Source organism: Salvia splendens, chromosome 18 (genome assembly GCF_004379255.2).
Source record: "Salvia splendens isolate huo1 chromosome 18, SspV2, whole genome shotgun sequence".
NCBI classification, from domain to species: domain Eukaryota; kingdom Viridiplantae; phylum Streptophyta; class Magnoliopsida; order Lamiales; family Lamiaceae; genus Salvia; species Salvia splendens.
The window spans coordinates 3,926,627-3,942,644 of NC_056049.1; the positions used below are offsets into that span (position 1 = coordinate 3,926,627).

Consider the following 16,018-nt stretch of genomic DNA (forward strand, 5'->3'; position numbering starts at 1 on the left):
TTCCTTTAAAAATATTATTCTTTTATAATACACCTTCTCAATGTTCTTTATATATAAAAAATCTACACATGATCCATCATTTTAAGTTATTCCCTTTGTTTGTTGGCATCAAATTTTATGCGATGATGTTTGTGAGCTAAATGAAATGAAAATAAAGTAAAAAGAAAATTATATAAAATAGAATTGATTGTATTTCTACTTCATAAAATGGCACACTTTAAGGAAGATAGAGAAAAAAAGTCACTTTAATGATAAAGCTCCCAACTAAAAATACCCGTCCTTCGAAATAGAGTGAAAAAAAACTTTTTAAATTACCAGTGAAAGTATTCTGATTGTGTATCATAGCTAAGATTTATTGATTCACAATTGATCTCTCAGTTGTGAAATATTATTTTTCCCAGTAAAGTTGAGGCATTTCTTTTTGCACTCGTTTTGAAAAAATCGTAATAAATAGCTAAAATGAATTAATAGTGAAGTAAAAACGAGAATAATGTAGATAACACTTTTCTTTATATTATTCTTGATTTTATTTTACTATTTATCCACTTTAACTATTTATTTAAAATGAGTGCAAAAAAGAAGTGATTCAATTTTCTTGAGACAGATGTATGAAACTCAAATAGAAATTTTTATATTTTTCACTTTTTTATATTAGTATATTAGCATATTTTATCAAGCTATCTCATTTTAGCTATTTTGTATTTTGTATCTCATCCACTCGGTAATCATTGACTCGGTATCAACTCAAATTTCAATAGCTGATGTATATCGATTCATATTTGTTAGCAACTAGTCCATCAATTTATCATTTAGATATGTTTATTTAAAATGTACCTTCAGCAATGAAATGAAATTTATAATTTGTTTAAGATAAGAGAACATTCTATGATCTTGATCCGGTCAAAGAAAACAAAACAAAAAAAACTGTTTTTCTAGAAGATGTTTTCCACTTTGGTTATTTCCTATTAAATATCGGGTTTGTGGAGTTTTGCAACTTTAACAACATTGCAGTAGGAAGATCGGCAGATGCTGAGCAACATTGTGCTCCTGATTTATACTATTTCATAACACTACCTATTGTGCCCTTTCCTGATAATTAGTTTCTTCATGATATTTTTTTCACTCTTGCTTTTTTTTTGGGTTCCTGCTGATTATCGTGTTCATCCGCAGTTTGATGATGGCGGTATTGCTCACAAAGCAAGAACAGCGCGGTCAGGGCACAAACAATGATATGCCATTGAGGCCAAGAAGCCTGAGACATTCGCCTACAAGGAAGAGGAAATTTATCATTGATACAGAGGATGAGGAAGAATTTGAAGGAAACTTAGAATTATTGCCTACAGGAGATTTGTCAAATCAGAGGAAAAGATTGTTTGGAAGCAGATATAATATCTCTTGCTCTGTGATATCAACAACACCACATCTGATGGTTCCGATCATAGAAGGAGTACCAAATGCAAAGAGAAGTGGCTCCAGAAGGAAAGGAATGGGAACTCAGAGAGTTGTAGATGCAGACACATGGACCTCATCCTTAGACAAACTTCTCTGTTCAAAGAAGACATGCCAGCCTCTTTCTTTTGGTGAAATGAAGTATGATAGCCTGGATGAGGAAGATGAAGTTCGTTTTAGATCCCTCAGAAAGTTATCAAAAAAAGATCATACTGTGAAACACATAATGGCTATTACGGAAACAAAAGGCTTCCTTGAAAAAGAGCCCTCAGGAAAAGTTTGCAAGTGTCAAATGAGAGAAAGATATGTGGGAATTAACTCAAGAGGAAAAAGGTTGAAAGTGATAGTGAAGAAGAGTGGGAAGAGCATAAGACGAAAAAAAGGGTACCTGTGGTTCTATCTGGTAGCCAGAAAACACAAACAGCAAAGCATCGAACATTGAGAAGGAGTTGTGTTTCTTCAAACAAGTATTTAGAAGATTTCATTGTTTGTGATTGGGTGTTTCTTCAAACAAGTGGCTTCAATCATAGATGCAACGATGGGAGGTAGTGATGTTGATGCTGTCCGAAGTAGTGATGATAGCCCAAAGTCTGAAATAAGTTTGTGCGCAAAAAGGAAATGTGGTGATTCAGCATATCAATGTTTATCTAACTTATCATCATCACCCCCCTCCTCCTCTTCCTCCTCGTCGGCTAGTTTGTCAATTTTGAAAACTGATGTAGAAAAAGTAAAAAGGTCACCAGTTGAACATATGAAGGTAGATAAAGTTAATTTTTATTTTCCAAATTTTAGTAGTTCGTAGTGCCTATTTGATTTCTTTTGATATGATGCCTTCTTTTATCATAAGCAGGTAAATGGAAAGAAGTCCATCAAGTGTCATCAATGTAGCAGAGTAGAACGACGGATTGTTGTTCCATGTGCCAAATGTGAAGGAATCTTTTATTGTGTCCAATGTATCAAACAATGGTGCTAATTCTGCTCTATCTATATAAATCTTGTCTTTTATAAATAAAGTGGAATAATATGATAACTTTTTTCTAACTTTTATCCAGGTATCCAACATTATCTGAAAAGGAAGTTTCAGAGGCTTGCCCATACTGCCGAATGATTTGCAACTGCAACTTGTGCTTGCATTCACCTTCCACGTTAAAGGTATATTATTTTTCCAAACAAAATATGATTTTATTGCTGCTTCATCTTCTAAAATCTTGTTATAATGATATTAGACATCAAAAAGAGATATGAACAATGGTGAGAAGATTCGGCATCTACATTACCTAATCACTGAAATTTATCCGTACCTTGAACATATTCATCAAGAACAAATCAAAGAAATTGAGGTAGAGTCAACAATTAAAGGTATGCTTCCTTTAACAAGAAGTGGTATGTATGTTTGAGGCCATTCTAGGTTTAATCATAGATATTTTGCATTTGGCAGGGATACCATCTTCTTCCGTTGAAGTAAAACGTGCAGTTTTCTATAATGATGAGCGTGTATATTGGTAACTTATTCGTCTGCCAGACTTTTGCATTCAACAGTTATAATTCTCATATGCATAACTTTTTTTTTTGTTTTCTTTTTTTTTGGAACAGCAACCACTGTTCAACTTCAATTGTCGACCTTCACCGGAGCTGCCCAAATTGCTCTTATGAGTTGTGTATTAGGTGCTTTCAGGAGATCCGTGCTGGTCAGCTGCCAGGAAATATTAGCAAAACTGTCTTTCAGTATGTGGACAGAGGCACCAGTTACATGCAAGGTGATGGAGAATTCACAGAATCTTTTCATGGAGATTTATTGGGTATAGAATCTGGAACACCTGTTGAGTGGGCTGACATCGGAGATGGGGGCATTGTTTGTCCCCCAAAAGAGATGGGTGGGTGTGGTGGTTCCAAGCCAAGTTACAACTCAAGTGTCTTCTTCCAGAAAAAATGGATATTAAATTTGAAAAGAAGAGCTGAGAAGGTCATGAGTGAATGTAAGAAAACCGTTTTTCAGCCCACATTCTTCAAAGGTGAGCCTGAAGACCCATGCAATGCAGCTTCCAGAGAAGGCTCAAAAGGTAACAGCTTGTATTGCCCCAATTCGAGGGATATCCTGAATGTCCGCCAGCACTGGGCCAGGGGAGAACCAGTCATAGTCCGAAATGTACTTGAGCACACAAGTGGGTTAAGTTGGGAGCCTATGGTCATATGGCGTGCATTGTCTGAGCATACACATGACAGCATCAGTTCAAAAATATCTGAAGTCAGAGCTATTGATTGTCCAGCTGGTTGTGAGGTTAGTTCCAGTTTACTTTAAAATATTGCATTGACATTATCAGCTCAATAATCTCTCACTGCAAAATCGAATACAACCATGTTATTGGTTTTTGCTTTTTCATGCACAGATGAATTTGTCTGCCAAAGGTGCCCGTGGTTATCAATTGCATCTGCCACTATTGAGATCAATACTCGCAAATTCTTCAAAGGTTACACGGAAGGGAGACGATATGCAAACTTCTGGCCGGAGATGCTTAAGCTCAAGGACTGGCCACCATCAGACAAATTCGAGGATTTATTACCACGCCATTGCGAAGAGTTCGTTCGAGCCTTGCCATTCCAAGAATACACTGATCCAACGGCTGGAGTTCTTAATGTTGCTGCAAAGTTGCCTTCGACTGTCTTGAAACCTGATATGGGTCGAAAGACATATATTGCATACGGGACTGTAGAGGAACTTGGAAGAGGGGATTCTGTGACTAAGCTCCACTGTGATATGTCAGATGCGGTATGACACAAGTTGTCACATATCATTTTTGCTTTGCCTGAAATACTCTTTTAACTATGATCCAATTCAAACAAATCTGATTCAGTAAAACTCTGTAGTGGTCATTTCCTATGTCAAAATCATGCTAAATGTGAAGTCGGGCACTCCATATTTGAACTGTTCAAGATGTCACCTCCACTTAACATTTCATCTGCATTGTACTATTCCTCACTAATAGAGCCTCGTGGGTGCAGGTGAATATTTTGACACACACAGCTGATGTGGCTATATGTGAGAAGCAGTACAAAGCAATTGAATTGTTGAAAGAAAGGCATCGAGCACAGGATGAAGAAGAATGCAAGGCCAGAAGAAAAAATGCAACTGCATGCACCACAAGTGACCGCTCCGACAGTGACAAAGGCACTTGCTTTTCACCTAACCTTCATCAATCAGACGACAGTGGTGGCGCTCTGTGAAATATTTTCAGAAGGGAAGATGTTCCGAAATTGAAAGCGTATCTTGCTAAGCATTCAAATGAATTTAGACACTTACTGCTGTCCAGTTGAGGAGGTAAATTTATAATGGTAAAAAGCTCGAAGTTTGCTACATTCACTCTGTGCTAGACTGTCTCTTATCTGCTTTTCTTTATCTAGGTCATTCACCCAATTCACGATCAAACCTTCTATTTGACTAAAGCACATAAGGCCAAACTGAAGGAAGAGTTTGGTTTGCACATAGTAGTACAATACCCATAAGCATTGCACGGTCTATCATCTTACTGAAGCAGGCTTCTGATCTTGGTATTTCAGGCATAGAACCTTGGACGTTTGAACAAAAAATCGGTGAAGCTGTCTTCATCCTGCAGGCTGCCCACACCAAGTCAGGAATCTGAAGGTAATACTCTAACGTGATCAACATACGTGGTGATATAAGGATGACTTTAATTTGTGACCTGTTTATGCGTTTACAGCCGTGTACCAAGGTCGCTGCTGACTTCGTTTCTCCGGAAAATTTGCACGAGTGCCTTAAGCTGACTGAGGAATTCAGGAAGCTTCCAAGGGATCACAGAGCCAAAGAAGACAAATTAGAGGTTGGCTATCGATATCCTCGTACCTTATAGATGAACAAGCTGAAATATTTTTTGGGTACCATAGAAATAAATAACTGGAAATCTATATATATTCCTCCTGAATCGTAGTTAGATTGCTTGAAGGTTTGTGCAAACAGATAATCAGCTGCATAGATATTTTTTCCTTATGAAGCTGATACAAAAAGGATTAAAAGAAAATATAGATCATTACATGCAACAGATGTACTATCTCATTTTCTCACGGAAAGGGCACTTGATTAAAGAAAAGGTGACGATCACTAAAATTCATGAACCCGATATTAATAAACCAATGAGATATGTAACAGAATTACAGTTGGAATTAATCATACGCCTAAAAATTAAGCCTGCAAATTCGGGTAACTAGGCTGCCCAAAACTTCTAAAATATCCCTGATATCTGACACACATGTCGGATACCCTAATAACTGATATGGGTAGCTGAAAACGATAATTAGGTACTCGCAAACCCGAAATTATTATGTTTCAGATTTATTCTATTTATATAAGTTATATTGTGATGAGTATATGAGTAATTACAGTTGAATACGACAACACATATAATAGACAATAAACATTAGTTCCTATGTTCTATAGTAGTAAAGTCATTTTGCTATTTTGATATGTTCCATAGTAGTGGAGTCATTTTCTTTTTTTGTAAAAGTCAATACATATCTTCTTATTTAATCTTTTACTTTATTCTCTCTTCATCTCTCTACCTTTTCCATTTCCTACTTTATTTATGTTTTACTTAACTCACTTACCACAAATTTTTTTTAAAAATCAAATTTCGAAAAGAAACGTCTCCACTGACACGGAATAGAGAGATTAGTACCTAGATTTAATATGGAGAAACTTCTAAGATGTAGAGGCGGTGAAGGAAACTTAAATTAAAAGAGTGATAGACACGAAAACATTATTAAAACTTGAGTGATTAATCAAATTCATTTTGTGGGCCAACTGCCTATCCTAGATAAAAGAGTACTGTACTTTCTATAAGCACAAGTGCACAAATACTACTCGGCAATTTGAATATCCGTCCATGTACTTGAAACCTTAAAAATATCCGATCAACAATTGTCCAAACTCATTATCAAAACCCATAATTTTCGGTTTGAGTTAAGTCTATTTTTTTAAAAGCAATTTATTTTTTTCTCTTACTTTACCTTCTCTTATTATGTACTTTCTCCATCCCACAAGAATATACACTTTCTTATTTTGGAAATTCTTTTCTTTAATAAGAGCATCCGCAATAGCGGACTAGAGCACGGGCTAGCGAGAAGGGCGTGAGAACATCCACTATTGCGTTAGGCTAACGCGACAGACGTTCTGAAGTAGGACGAGCTCTCCTCCGAGGACTACGTCGGCTTGTCCTAGCCGAAATTTTTTATTTTTTATTTTTTTAAAATTTTTAATTTTTTATTTATACTTTAAATTTACAACTCATTGCACTTTTTTAAAAAAATATTTGATAAACACCAACAATTAAAATGAATTAATCGTATTTAAAAAAAAACTGAACTATGTATATTTTTTATGAAATAAAATGGTTGCACTTTCTCCGTATTCGTGTTGGATTTTTAATTTATATATTTGTGAATTTGTTTGGTTGGCTAGGGCGTCGGCGAGTCCTAGTGCTAGTCTATTACTGGGTTGTGGGACGTCCTAGTGATATGACATGTTGTGGGAAGTCCTAGTGCTACGCTATTGGCTAGGGCGTCCTATTGTGGATGCTCTACGGTGAAACTCATTCTCCACTAAGAATACTTTAATTATTTTTTTCTCTACATCTCTCTTACTTTACCAATTTTGCATTAAAATCCGTGCCGAAATCAAATTGCATATTATTTGGGGATGGTGGCAGTATTACTGTATTCTCTCTACTTTTTTCCTTTCCTACTTTATTCACCATTCACTTAACTCATTTTTAACACAATTTATTAAATAACATGCCAAAAAGAAATGTCTCTATAGAGGGACGAAGGAATGTTAATTTTATAATAAAATATAAGTCAGATAAAATTAGTAGAATATATGGCACATTACAAAAAAATAAAAAAAAAGTAAATGAGACAATTATTCACGAACGGACAAAATGGCAAATTGGGACGATTAATGGCCTAGATGAATAACTACTAATGAGTGCATTAAAATTTGGGTATTTTTTAACACTACCCTATCATTTTATACTATATTTGACCATAAAAATATCTAAGTTTTAGAGAATTGAATTACTTTTTTAACACTACCCTATTATTTTATACTGTATCAATCCATAAAAATAATTTTAATTGTAGATTCCAGAGTTTGATGCAAAATTGATATAATAACATACAAAGAAAGAAAAAATGATGGAAGAGAATACCATACTGTTTTTGGTGGACGGAGGCAGTGATGCGCAATCCAATAACGCTAGCTAAAACTTGATAAGATGGATGAATGACATAAAAATAGGATAAATCATACAAACAAACATTCTAAGCACTAGTTTTATTGATAATTAATCTTCAATTTCATTTATAATGAGATGACTTTTATATAGGCAAAGTAAAATTTAAATTTAGAAAAAAAATATAAGTATAAAAGAAAAGCTTAAAGCAAGATGGAAACAAAATCAGGTAAAATCTTTACCATCTATTTATCCTTTATATTAGGAAATATATTGAATATCAAATCAACTATTAAGAAAAGATAATTACTACATAAACCCTAATTTTTATCATTATTCACCAGTCACATTTTTAGGGCACATGATTTTCACGAATCAGTTTGCATATATTATCTTCAATTCTTGGCCCACTCCCATATATTATCTTCAATCTTTTAGTTCAAATTCAACAATTCTAACCATTAAAAGTTTTAATTTGATCTTGAAACGTCTAGTATATTTTATTTGGAAGAATCTCACCAGAATAAATCGTATGATAACTAAGGTAAATGAAAACAAGATTTAAAAATAATACTTCTAAGTCGTTGACTGGAAAATCTTTAATCAAAGGTCAAAGAATCTGTCATTAACTTTGGTATGAATCCATTTTAAATATTTAGGTAAATTTTTTTAAAAAGTATTAATAATAATATCTGATATAATTCATAATAATTAGAACTCTCAAGCCCAACTAAACTTTATCTAAACGATTGGATGTTTGGGCCAATCGCTCCACCTTTGAATTTCTGAACAGAGTAATGGTCTGGGCCTTAACGGAAAATAGCCCAATACTTATCTTTGCCGCCAAGCCCAACTAAACTTTATCTACTCAACTCCTCTTCTTCACCACACTCTCTATCCTCACTCAGCAACAGTAACAAACTCCGGCGACGCCGATGTTTACCCAAATTCAACCCGCCGCACGGATTCACTCAGCAATACCACCATTTCCGGCTAGTTATTCTCTACGCCGCCGCCAGCCCCTTCTCCATCGCCGTGGTCCTCGCTTTTCCTTTTCCCGCCTCCGGATACTCAATTGCTCAAAGCTCGCAAATGAAAGCGGAAGCCCTAGTTCGAGCGAGATAAGTGAGCATCAAAGCGTCAGTGGAGACGATGGAGTGAGGAGAGCTTATCCGTTTCACGAAATCGAGCCTAAGTGGCAGCATTACTGGGAGGAGAAGAAGACTTTTCGGACGCCCGATGAAATCGATACTTCCAAGCCCAAATTCTACGTTCTCGACATGTTTCCTTATCCCAGGTCCCTTTCTCTGTCATCTGAGCTGCGTGTTGAGGCTGAATTTAAGTTTTTGACGTGTTATATGATCTCAGCTCCGTTATCTTTCTCATTTTCTAATGCGTAACTAACCACAAAATCGTAAAGCAATATTTCTACCATGCTGACAAAATAACTGATTATTAGAATGCTGGAATAGTTACAATAGTCTTAGCTGAATCTGCAATTGAGATCATTTCTAGCATTATTATGAACTTTTGAAGGAATGTAGATAAACTTGTGAAGCTTGTACATCAATGATTAGATTTGTAATTTTGTTGTTTCAGTGGGGCTGGTTTACATGTGGGGCATCCTCTTGGTTATACTGCTACGGATATCCTTGCTAGACTCAAACGGATGCAAGGTTTCAATGTGTTACATCCAATGGGTTGGGATGCTTTTGGTTTACCTGCAGAGCAGTATGCAATCGAGGTACTTCTCCTTCCCTGATATGATTTTTTTTTCAAGTAACCTCCTCGGCAGTCTCTCCTGTTCTCCTCTTAATTTCACAGCTTCTTGTTTACAGACAGGGACGCACCCAAATATTACAACATTCAGAAACATTGATCGATTCCGCTCTCAGGTAAAAAACATATCCTTCTCAGATGAATGTTGATTGATGTATTCGATCCCATTTCTAGAAAAAAGTTCTATCAAGATTATGAAACATTTTAGCTTGATATTAAAAAAAATCAAATCAAGATAAAGAAGCAGTTTTGGAAGAGTTCCATCAACCAGTCAGAAATGTCTGTTTTAGTTTTTGAATTGGCCTTAAAATTGGCATTAAAATCAAATCAAGATAAAGAAGCAGTTTTGGAAGACTTCCATCAAATACTCAGAAATGTCTGTTTTAGTTTTTGAATTGGCCTTCAAATTGGCATTATATTTATATTTATAACCAACTTTCACAAAATTACTTCATTTAGCTGATGACTGATTTGATATCTTCAGTTGGTTCAGTTCTTGTTATACTGACATCAGTATCTGCACTCAGCTTAAATTATTGGGCTTCTCATATGACTGGGATCGTGAAATTTCTACGACTGAGCCCGATTATTACAAATGGACGCAGTGGATATTTCTGCAGCTCCTAAAGAGAGGATTGGCATATCAGGTATGGAGTTCTCTTGAAAATAATCTCAATCACCTCATTACATCAGCATGTACAGTGCTGTTCTAAGCAGTTTGTATCGCAGGCTGAAGTTCCTGTGAACTGGTGCCCTGCTCTGGGAACTGTTTTGGCAAATGAAGAAGTTGTGGATGGAGTTAGCGAGCGTGGGGGACATCCAGTTGTTCGAAAAGTACGTTGTAGAATCTAATTATTTATTGTTTTCTGCAATATTTTTTGTGCACAACTTTTTGGCTGCATTCCTTGTTTTCATTAGTTGGATGGTTTTATGATTTTACAGTTCATTGTTTATTACCGAGCAGCCTATGCGGCAATGGATGCTGAAGATTACTGCATATGCTGACCGTCTACTTGAAGATTTAGATGGCATCGACTGGCCTGAAAGTGTTAAGGAAATGCAAAGGAACTGGATAGGGAGATCAGAAGGGGCAGAGCTGCAATTCAGTGCCATGGATAGTGATGGTTTGGAAAGTGACGTTAAAATTACTGTTTACACCACGAGGCCTGATACGATATTTGGTGCAACGTACATCTTCTATTTTTATAATGCCTCATTTCCTGTTATCTTTTGCAACAACTACGGTTGCTAACTACTGTTCTCTGACTTGTTAGTTACTTAGTCCTTGCTCCTGAACATGTGCTATTGCCAGCCATCATAGCTGATTCCCAAAGAGAAGTTGTATGTCTCCATTATGCCTTGTACTTGTGAAATCTGAGGTCAGTAGTCATTATGAAAGAAATAATTTTTAATGCAGGTCGAAGAGTACACGGAACTTGCTTCCAGAAAGAGTGATCTGGAGAGGACTGAGCTCCAAAAGGAAAAAACTGGAGTCTTTAGTGGTAGCTATGCAAGAAATCCAGCTAATGGATTAGCTATTCCAATTTGGGTAGCTGATTATGTTTTGGGAAGGTAACTGATTGTTCCTTGTTCTCTGATTTCCCTTGCAAAGGATTTTTAGTTCACTACTTTAATGCCCTTTGACTATGAAGGAGGTGTATCTATGAAGAGAAAACAATTGTTCGAAGAACTTCTGTTGATTTTGTGATTGTTTGAATTCTACTCCATATGACAGCTATGGAACAGGAGCAATTATGGCTGTACCTGCGCATGACACACGAGACCATGAGTTTGCTTTGAAGTACAATATTCCAGTCTGTGGGGTTGTGACTCCGGAAAATGGAAGTTTCAGTTACCTTGAGAAGGCTTACACTGGTGATGGTACGATGATAAATTCATCAAGTCCAACATCAGGACTTGACATTAATGGTCTACCTAGCAAAGATGCTGCGTCTAAGGTCATTGAGTGGGTTGAGAAAACTGGGTGTGGAACGAAAAAGGTACTTTTCCTGCATTCTGGATGTGGACGTTCTCTTTAACTGCATTGCGTGATGTCAGGGACTTTGTTTTGTTTGCACTTGAGTTTCAGAATGGACAGGTTTACAAATTGTGCAACTTTATATTTCCTATAGGTGAACTATAAATTAAGGGACTGGCTATTTGCTCGGCAGCGTTATTGGGGAGAGCCTATCCCTGTCATATTTCTAGATGGTACAGGTGAATGTGTTCCAGTTTCTGAAGCTGAGCTTCCTCTTACCCTTCCCGAGCTGGATGATTTTAGTCCAACTGGGACTGGGGAGCCACCATTAGCTAAGGCCCTTTCCTGGGTATGTTTATTTTCTTCCAAGAGTTCAAGCGTGTCAAAGTTACGGAGAGATGTCCCTCTGATGTGATATATCTAGATGAGTTGCATGAAGTAGCAATTTCAGATTTCCACATCATTATGAACCATTACCCCAACTTTGTATCTTTTTCTTGCTGTAATATTTCTTCATGAAACATACTGATGGATGGTGTTTCTCAGGTACAAACAATTGACCCTATCTCTGGGAAGTCAGCCCAGCGGGAAACAAACACTATGCCTCAGTGGGCTGGTTCTTGCTGGTGCGACTTATTTCTATTGCTGACTTGTATAAATATTTTCTATATCTGGTCTGGCAAGGAAGCATGAATTAACATTATATGAAGCTTTTTGGTGCAATCCATAACTCATTTTTACTGCATTTTGCAATTTCCAAAAATCTGAGCATAATGGATGATATCCAAATTAGTTTTCATGCTTCATGAAGGGCTCATTAATATTTTAGTTCTTTTATCAAAATCCAGGTACTACTTGAGGTTCATGGACCCTAGAAATCCAAATGCATTGGTTGACAAGGAAAAAGAGAAGTAAGTTTAGCTTGCACATATTGGTAGTCCAATATGAATTGTGTTCATTTTATACTCCATGCTTGGATAGTTTCTGTCCCTCTTAACATTTATTTTCCTTTGCAGGTATTGGAGCCCTGTTGATGTGTATGTTGGAGGTGCTGAACACGCAGTTCTTCACTTACTGTATGCTAGATTCTGGCACAAGGTACACTTGTTCTACTGTAGTGTCTGCCTTTTATATGCGAATCATTTCCCCTCTAGTTTCTTACTATTATAGTACGGAGTATGTAAATAATGTTGTTCTCCATACTTAGAATTTATAGTTATCTGTATCCAGGCTAAGGTCTGTAACTTCAAAGCTTAGAATGCCTTAACTTGGAATATTCTGTACCATCACCTTGTGGTTGAAAAGGGCTTATTTTCAGTCAGTGAGTTAACTTTGTGGATTAAGTCTAGCAAAACATCGGAAATCTGAAGTAGTTGGGAATAATAAGTTTCATGCTCCTTCTTCAGCTTTAACACAATCACGTCACCCAAAATATGAGATGGTCAGCTTGCTAGTTGCGTTATTCGTTATATGTAAGTCATAATAGTTGGAAGCTAGTAATTCTGTAGTTCTTTAATTGGTTGTTTTTATTTAATAATGACATTTTACTTTGTTCAGGTTCTTTATGATGTTGGAGTCGTCTCAACTAAAGAACCTTTTCAATGTGTCATAAACCAGGGAATTATTCTTGGAGAAGTAAGCGTATATTTGCTTAATCCTTGTTTAATAATATTACAGTTTTGCCAATATATAATTGCTTGTGTGGCAGGTTCAATACATAGCTTTCAGGGATTCAGATGGGAACCTAGTTTCTGCTGATTCTGTTGATGATATGGGGGACATCAGTCAAGAAATTGTACCTGAGGGGAAGGCATGTCACACCCGTGTGCTTAAACCTCTCTCTGTACTTCTGCTGGAATAATAACAAATTACAACATACTAGTATATATCAGTAATTTACACTATTTTTTGAATATTTTTCCATATTGAATGTTTGCAAAGCCATAATTTTATGATATGTCATATATGTACTGAAATAGGTAACAAAATCTGGTGATTGTTTCATGCTGAAAGACAATCCTGATATTCGCTTGATTGGCCGTGCTCACAAGATGAGTAAGAGTAGGGGAAATGTTGTTAACCCAGATGATGTCGTCTCACAATATGGTGCAGATTCTCTTCGTTTATATGAAATGTTCATGGGTCCATTCAGGTTATTTCCCTTTTTCCTATTATTATAATCTCTCTGTTATAATCATATCTCAGTCATCATTTATTCGGCAATAAGAATATATCACTTGTATCTGATTCATTATTTTGGTATTTATTTACTTCCATATTGCATTCATAGAGATTCAAAAACGTGGAGTACAAGTGGTATTGATGGTGTTCATCGCTTTCTGGCAAGAGTTTGGAGATTGGTTGTTGGTTCACCATCATTTGATGGTAAATACAACGTGGGAACAGTGGATCTCGATGGAGAGCCTTCTCTCGAACAGCTTCGTTGTCTTCATAGATGTATTAGTAAGGTAATTATTTATGTAGTAAATGTTGTTTATCTGTCCTGCTTTTTGATCTTTTTGTCCAACACTCGTGAAATTTTATACTACATATCAGTGATATCACAGTAACCCTTCTCTTAATTAGTTCCTGTTCAGTATTGAAGTTTTTACCATAGTTCGTTATAATAGTTGAAATCTTTGGTTTACAAAGACAACTGCATTTTAGAGTATACTCTTGATACTCCTGAAATGGTAGTTCTTATCTCTTCTCTGGTGATATGATCATATGAAACATGTCTGGCATCACAACTGAGCACTGTAAAAAACATACTATTGTTTATTATGACAGGTGACAGAAGAAGTTGAAGGAACACGATTTAACACTGGAATTTCTGCAATGATGGAATTCATCAATGCAGCATATAAGGTAGTCACCTCCCTATCTCTCTTCTTATCTACAATGAAGTACTGAACCTCCCATCCATCCTTCTCTCTCTCTCTCTCTCTCTGACACACACACATGCATGCAAGACTTCTATTTTTGTTTGTGGTTTGAGCACTCACACATCTTGCTATTCTAGACTTGTTAGATGCTTTCTTAAATACGTTGAGTTTTTTGTAGCGAAAATGTGAAAATGCCAGGTGTTTTTATGGAGATAAAGGGTTTATCATTATCCGTGATTTCAGGTTGCCTGAGATGACAACCTCTGGGGCTTTTCTTCTTACTTCCTTAGTGAATGATGTGACTGAATAGTCTTGTAGCTTCCTTGAATATCAACTTTAGAACTGTGCTGATATATTATTGGAGAGCTCATTTGTCAAATATGTTTTTTGCTTTGATTTTTAGTGGGACCAACTTCCGAGACCAGTCATCGAACAATTTGTTTTGTTGCTATCGCCTTATGCGCCTCACATGTCCGAGGAGCTATGGTCTCGCCTTGGACACTCCACTTCACTGGCTTATGAGCCTTACCCAAAGGTATAGTTTCCAACCTAATGAAATCTTATCGTCACCTCGTGATCCCAGAAAATTAATTGATGCATTGAGCTTGCAAAAAAAATGGCTGAATGCTTACATTCCCTCTCCATCAAAATATCCATTAATCAAACAAAACGAAGGTTTTGAACAACTAGATAAGTAACCACACTGCGTGTGTGGAGGCTGTTGGTGATGTCTAGCTATTGCAGGTGAACCCCGAATACTTGAAAGAGTCAACGGTGGTCTTACCTGTCCAAATCAACGGGAAGACAAGGGGCACCGTTCAGGTCGAGAAACAATGCACCGAGGAAGATGCTTTTGGACTAGCTTCATCGGATCCCAAACTTTCTAAGTTTCTGGATGGGAAAACAATCAAGAAGAGAATTTTTGTTCCTGGTAAGATATTGAATATTATTATAGACGCACAGAACGCCAAGGTGGCTCAAAGATAGCTCCTTTGGCAAGCAGATTCGAGTCTGTGTGCATAAATAATATGGTGAAATCAATGAAGTGAGCATTGGTGTCCTCTTCATTTGGCTTCTTAGTTGATGATTTTGTAGACTTTATATTCAATGTTAGCTGATTATTCTATACAGACAAAAATTCATTCTGATAATACAGATGCTATTTGCTATTGTGTTTTCTCATTTTCAAGGCTTTTCGTTTTTAAATTTTGTTTCTTTTGATGCCATTTTTTGACATTATCTGTCATTGAATCAATTGGTGTTGTTATTGTATAGGGATTTGAGATAACATGTATGTGTCTGTATATTGTTAAGAGAAAGATTAGGTTTGGAACATGCATGAAGCTCCTTGATTTTGACCAACTTTCAATAAATATTTTAAATACACTATTTTGCTTAAACATGTAGACAGCTGTAGTAGTTGTGGACTTGTGGCCTAGAGATTATGAATTCAAATTTCAGCGAGACCTTTTGTGTTGCAAAACACTAGTAGTTGTAACGTCGAAACACTAGCTTTTATATATATATACAAAATAAAATAGTTGGAGTTGATTTGATGATAAATGTCCTAGATGTGACAAAATTGAGTAAATTAATAGTTCACCATGTTACACCTCATACATCGCTCATGTAGATAATCAGCGTATAATTTTAGTTGTCACGTCTATAATTTTTTCTAAAAATCA

At 36.2% G+C, this 16,018-nt stretch overlaps 1 protein-coding gene and 1 pseudogene across 1 annotated transcript; both read left to right on the forward strand.

Annotated features, from left to right (window-relative positions):
- The first annotated feature begins 1,019 nt into the window (after positions 1–1,019).
- Positions 1,020–5,477, forward strand: LOC121775815 (annotated as a pseudogene).
- A 3,108-nt stretch (positions 5,478–8,585) lies between these two features.
- Positions 8,586–15,539, forward strand: LOC121777799 (leucine--tRNA ligase, chloroplastic/mitochondrial-like). Its single transcript, XM_042175153.1, has 20 exons — positions 8,586–8,988; positions 9,291–9,435; positions 9,530–9,586; positions 9,998–10,117; positions 10,200–10,304; positions 10,435–10,658; positions 10,745–10,811; positions 10,888–11,042; positions 11,206–11,470; positions 11,603–11,797; positions 11,995–12,074; positions 12,297–12,359; positions 12,465–12,546; positions 13,006–13,083; positions 13,157–13,258; positions 13,428–13,600; positions 13,739–13,916; positions 14,239–14,316; positions 14,737–14,868; positions 15,078–15,539. Exons 1-20 carry the CDS (start codon positions 8,627–8,629, stop codon positions 15,318–15,320), a joined length of 2,904 nt encoding a protein of 967 aa, XP_042031087.1. The 5' UTR covers positions 8,586–8,626; the 3' UTR covers positions 15,321–15,539.
- Positions 15,540–16,018: the final 479 nt, after the last annotated feature.

Coding starts and splice junctions, on each gene's coding strand:
- LOC121777799 (XM_042175153.1), top strand. CDS start 8,627: ATGTTTACCCAAATTCAACCCGCCGCACGGATTCACTCAGCAATACCA. Junction 8,989..9,290: donor GACATGTTTCCTTATCCCAG/GTCCCTTTCTCT, acceptor TTGTTGTTTCAG/TGGGGCTGGTTTACATGTGG. Junction 14,317..14,736: donor TCATCAATGCAGCATATAAG/GTAGTCACCTCC, acceptor TTTGATTTTTAG/TGGGACCAACTTCCGAGACC.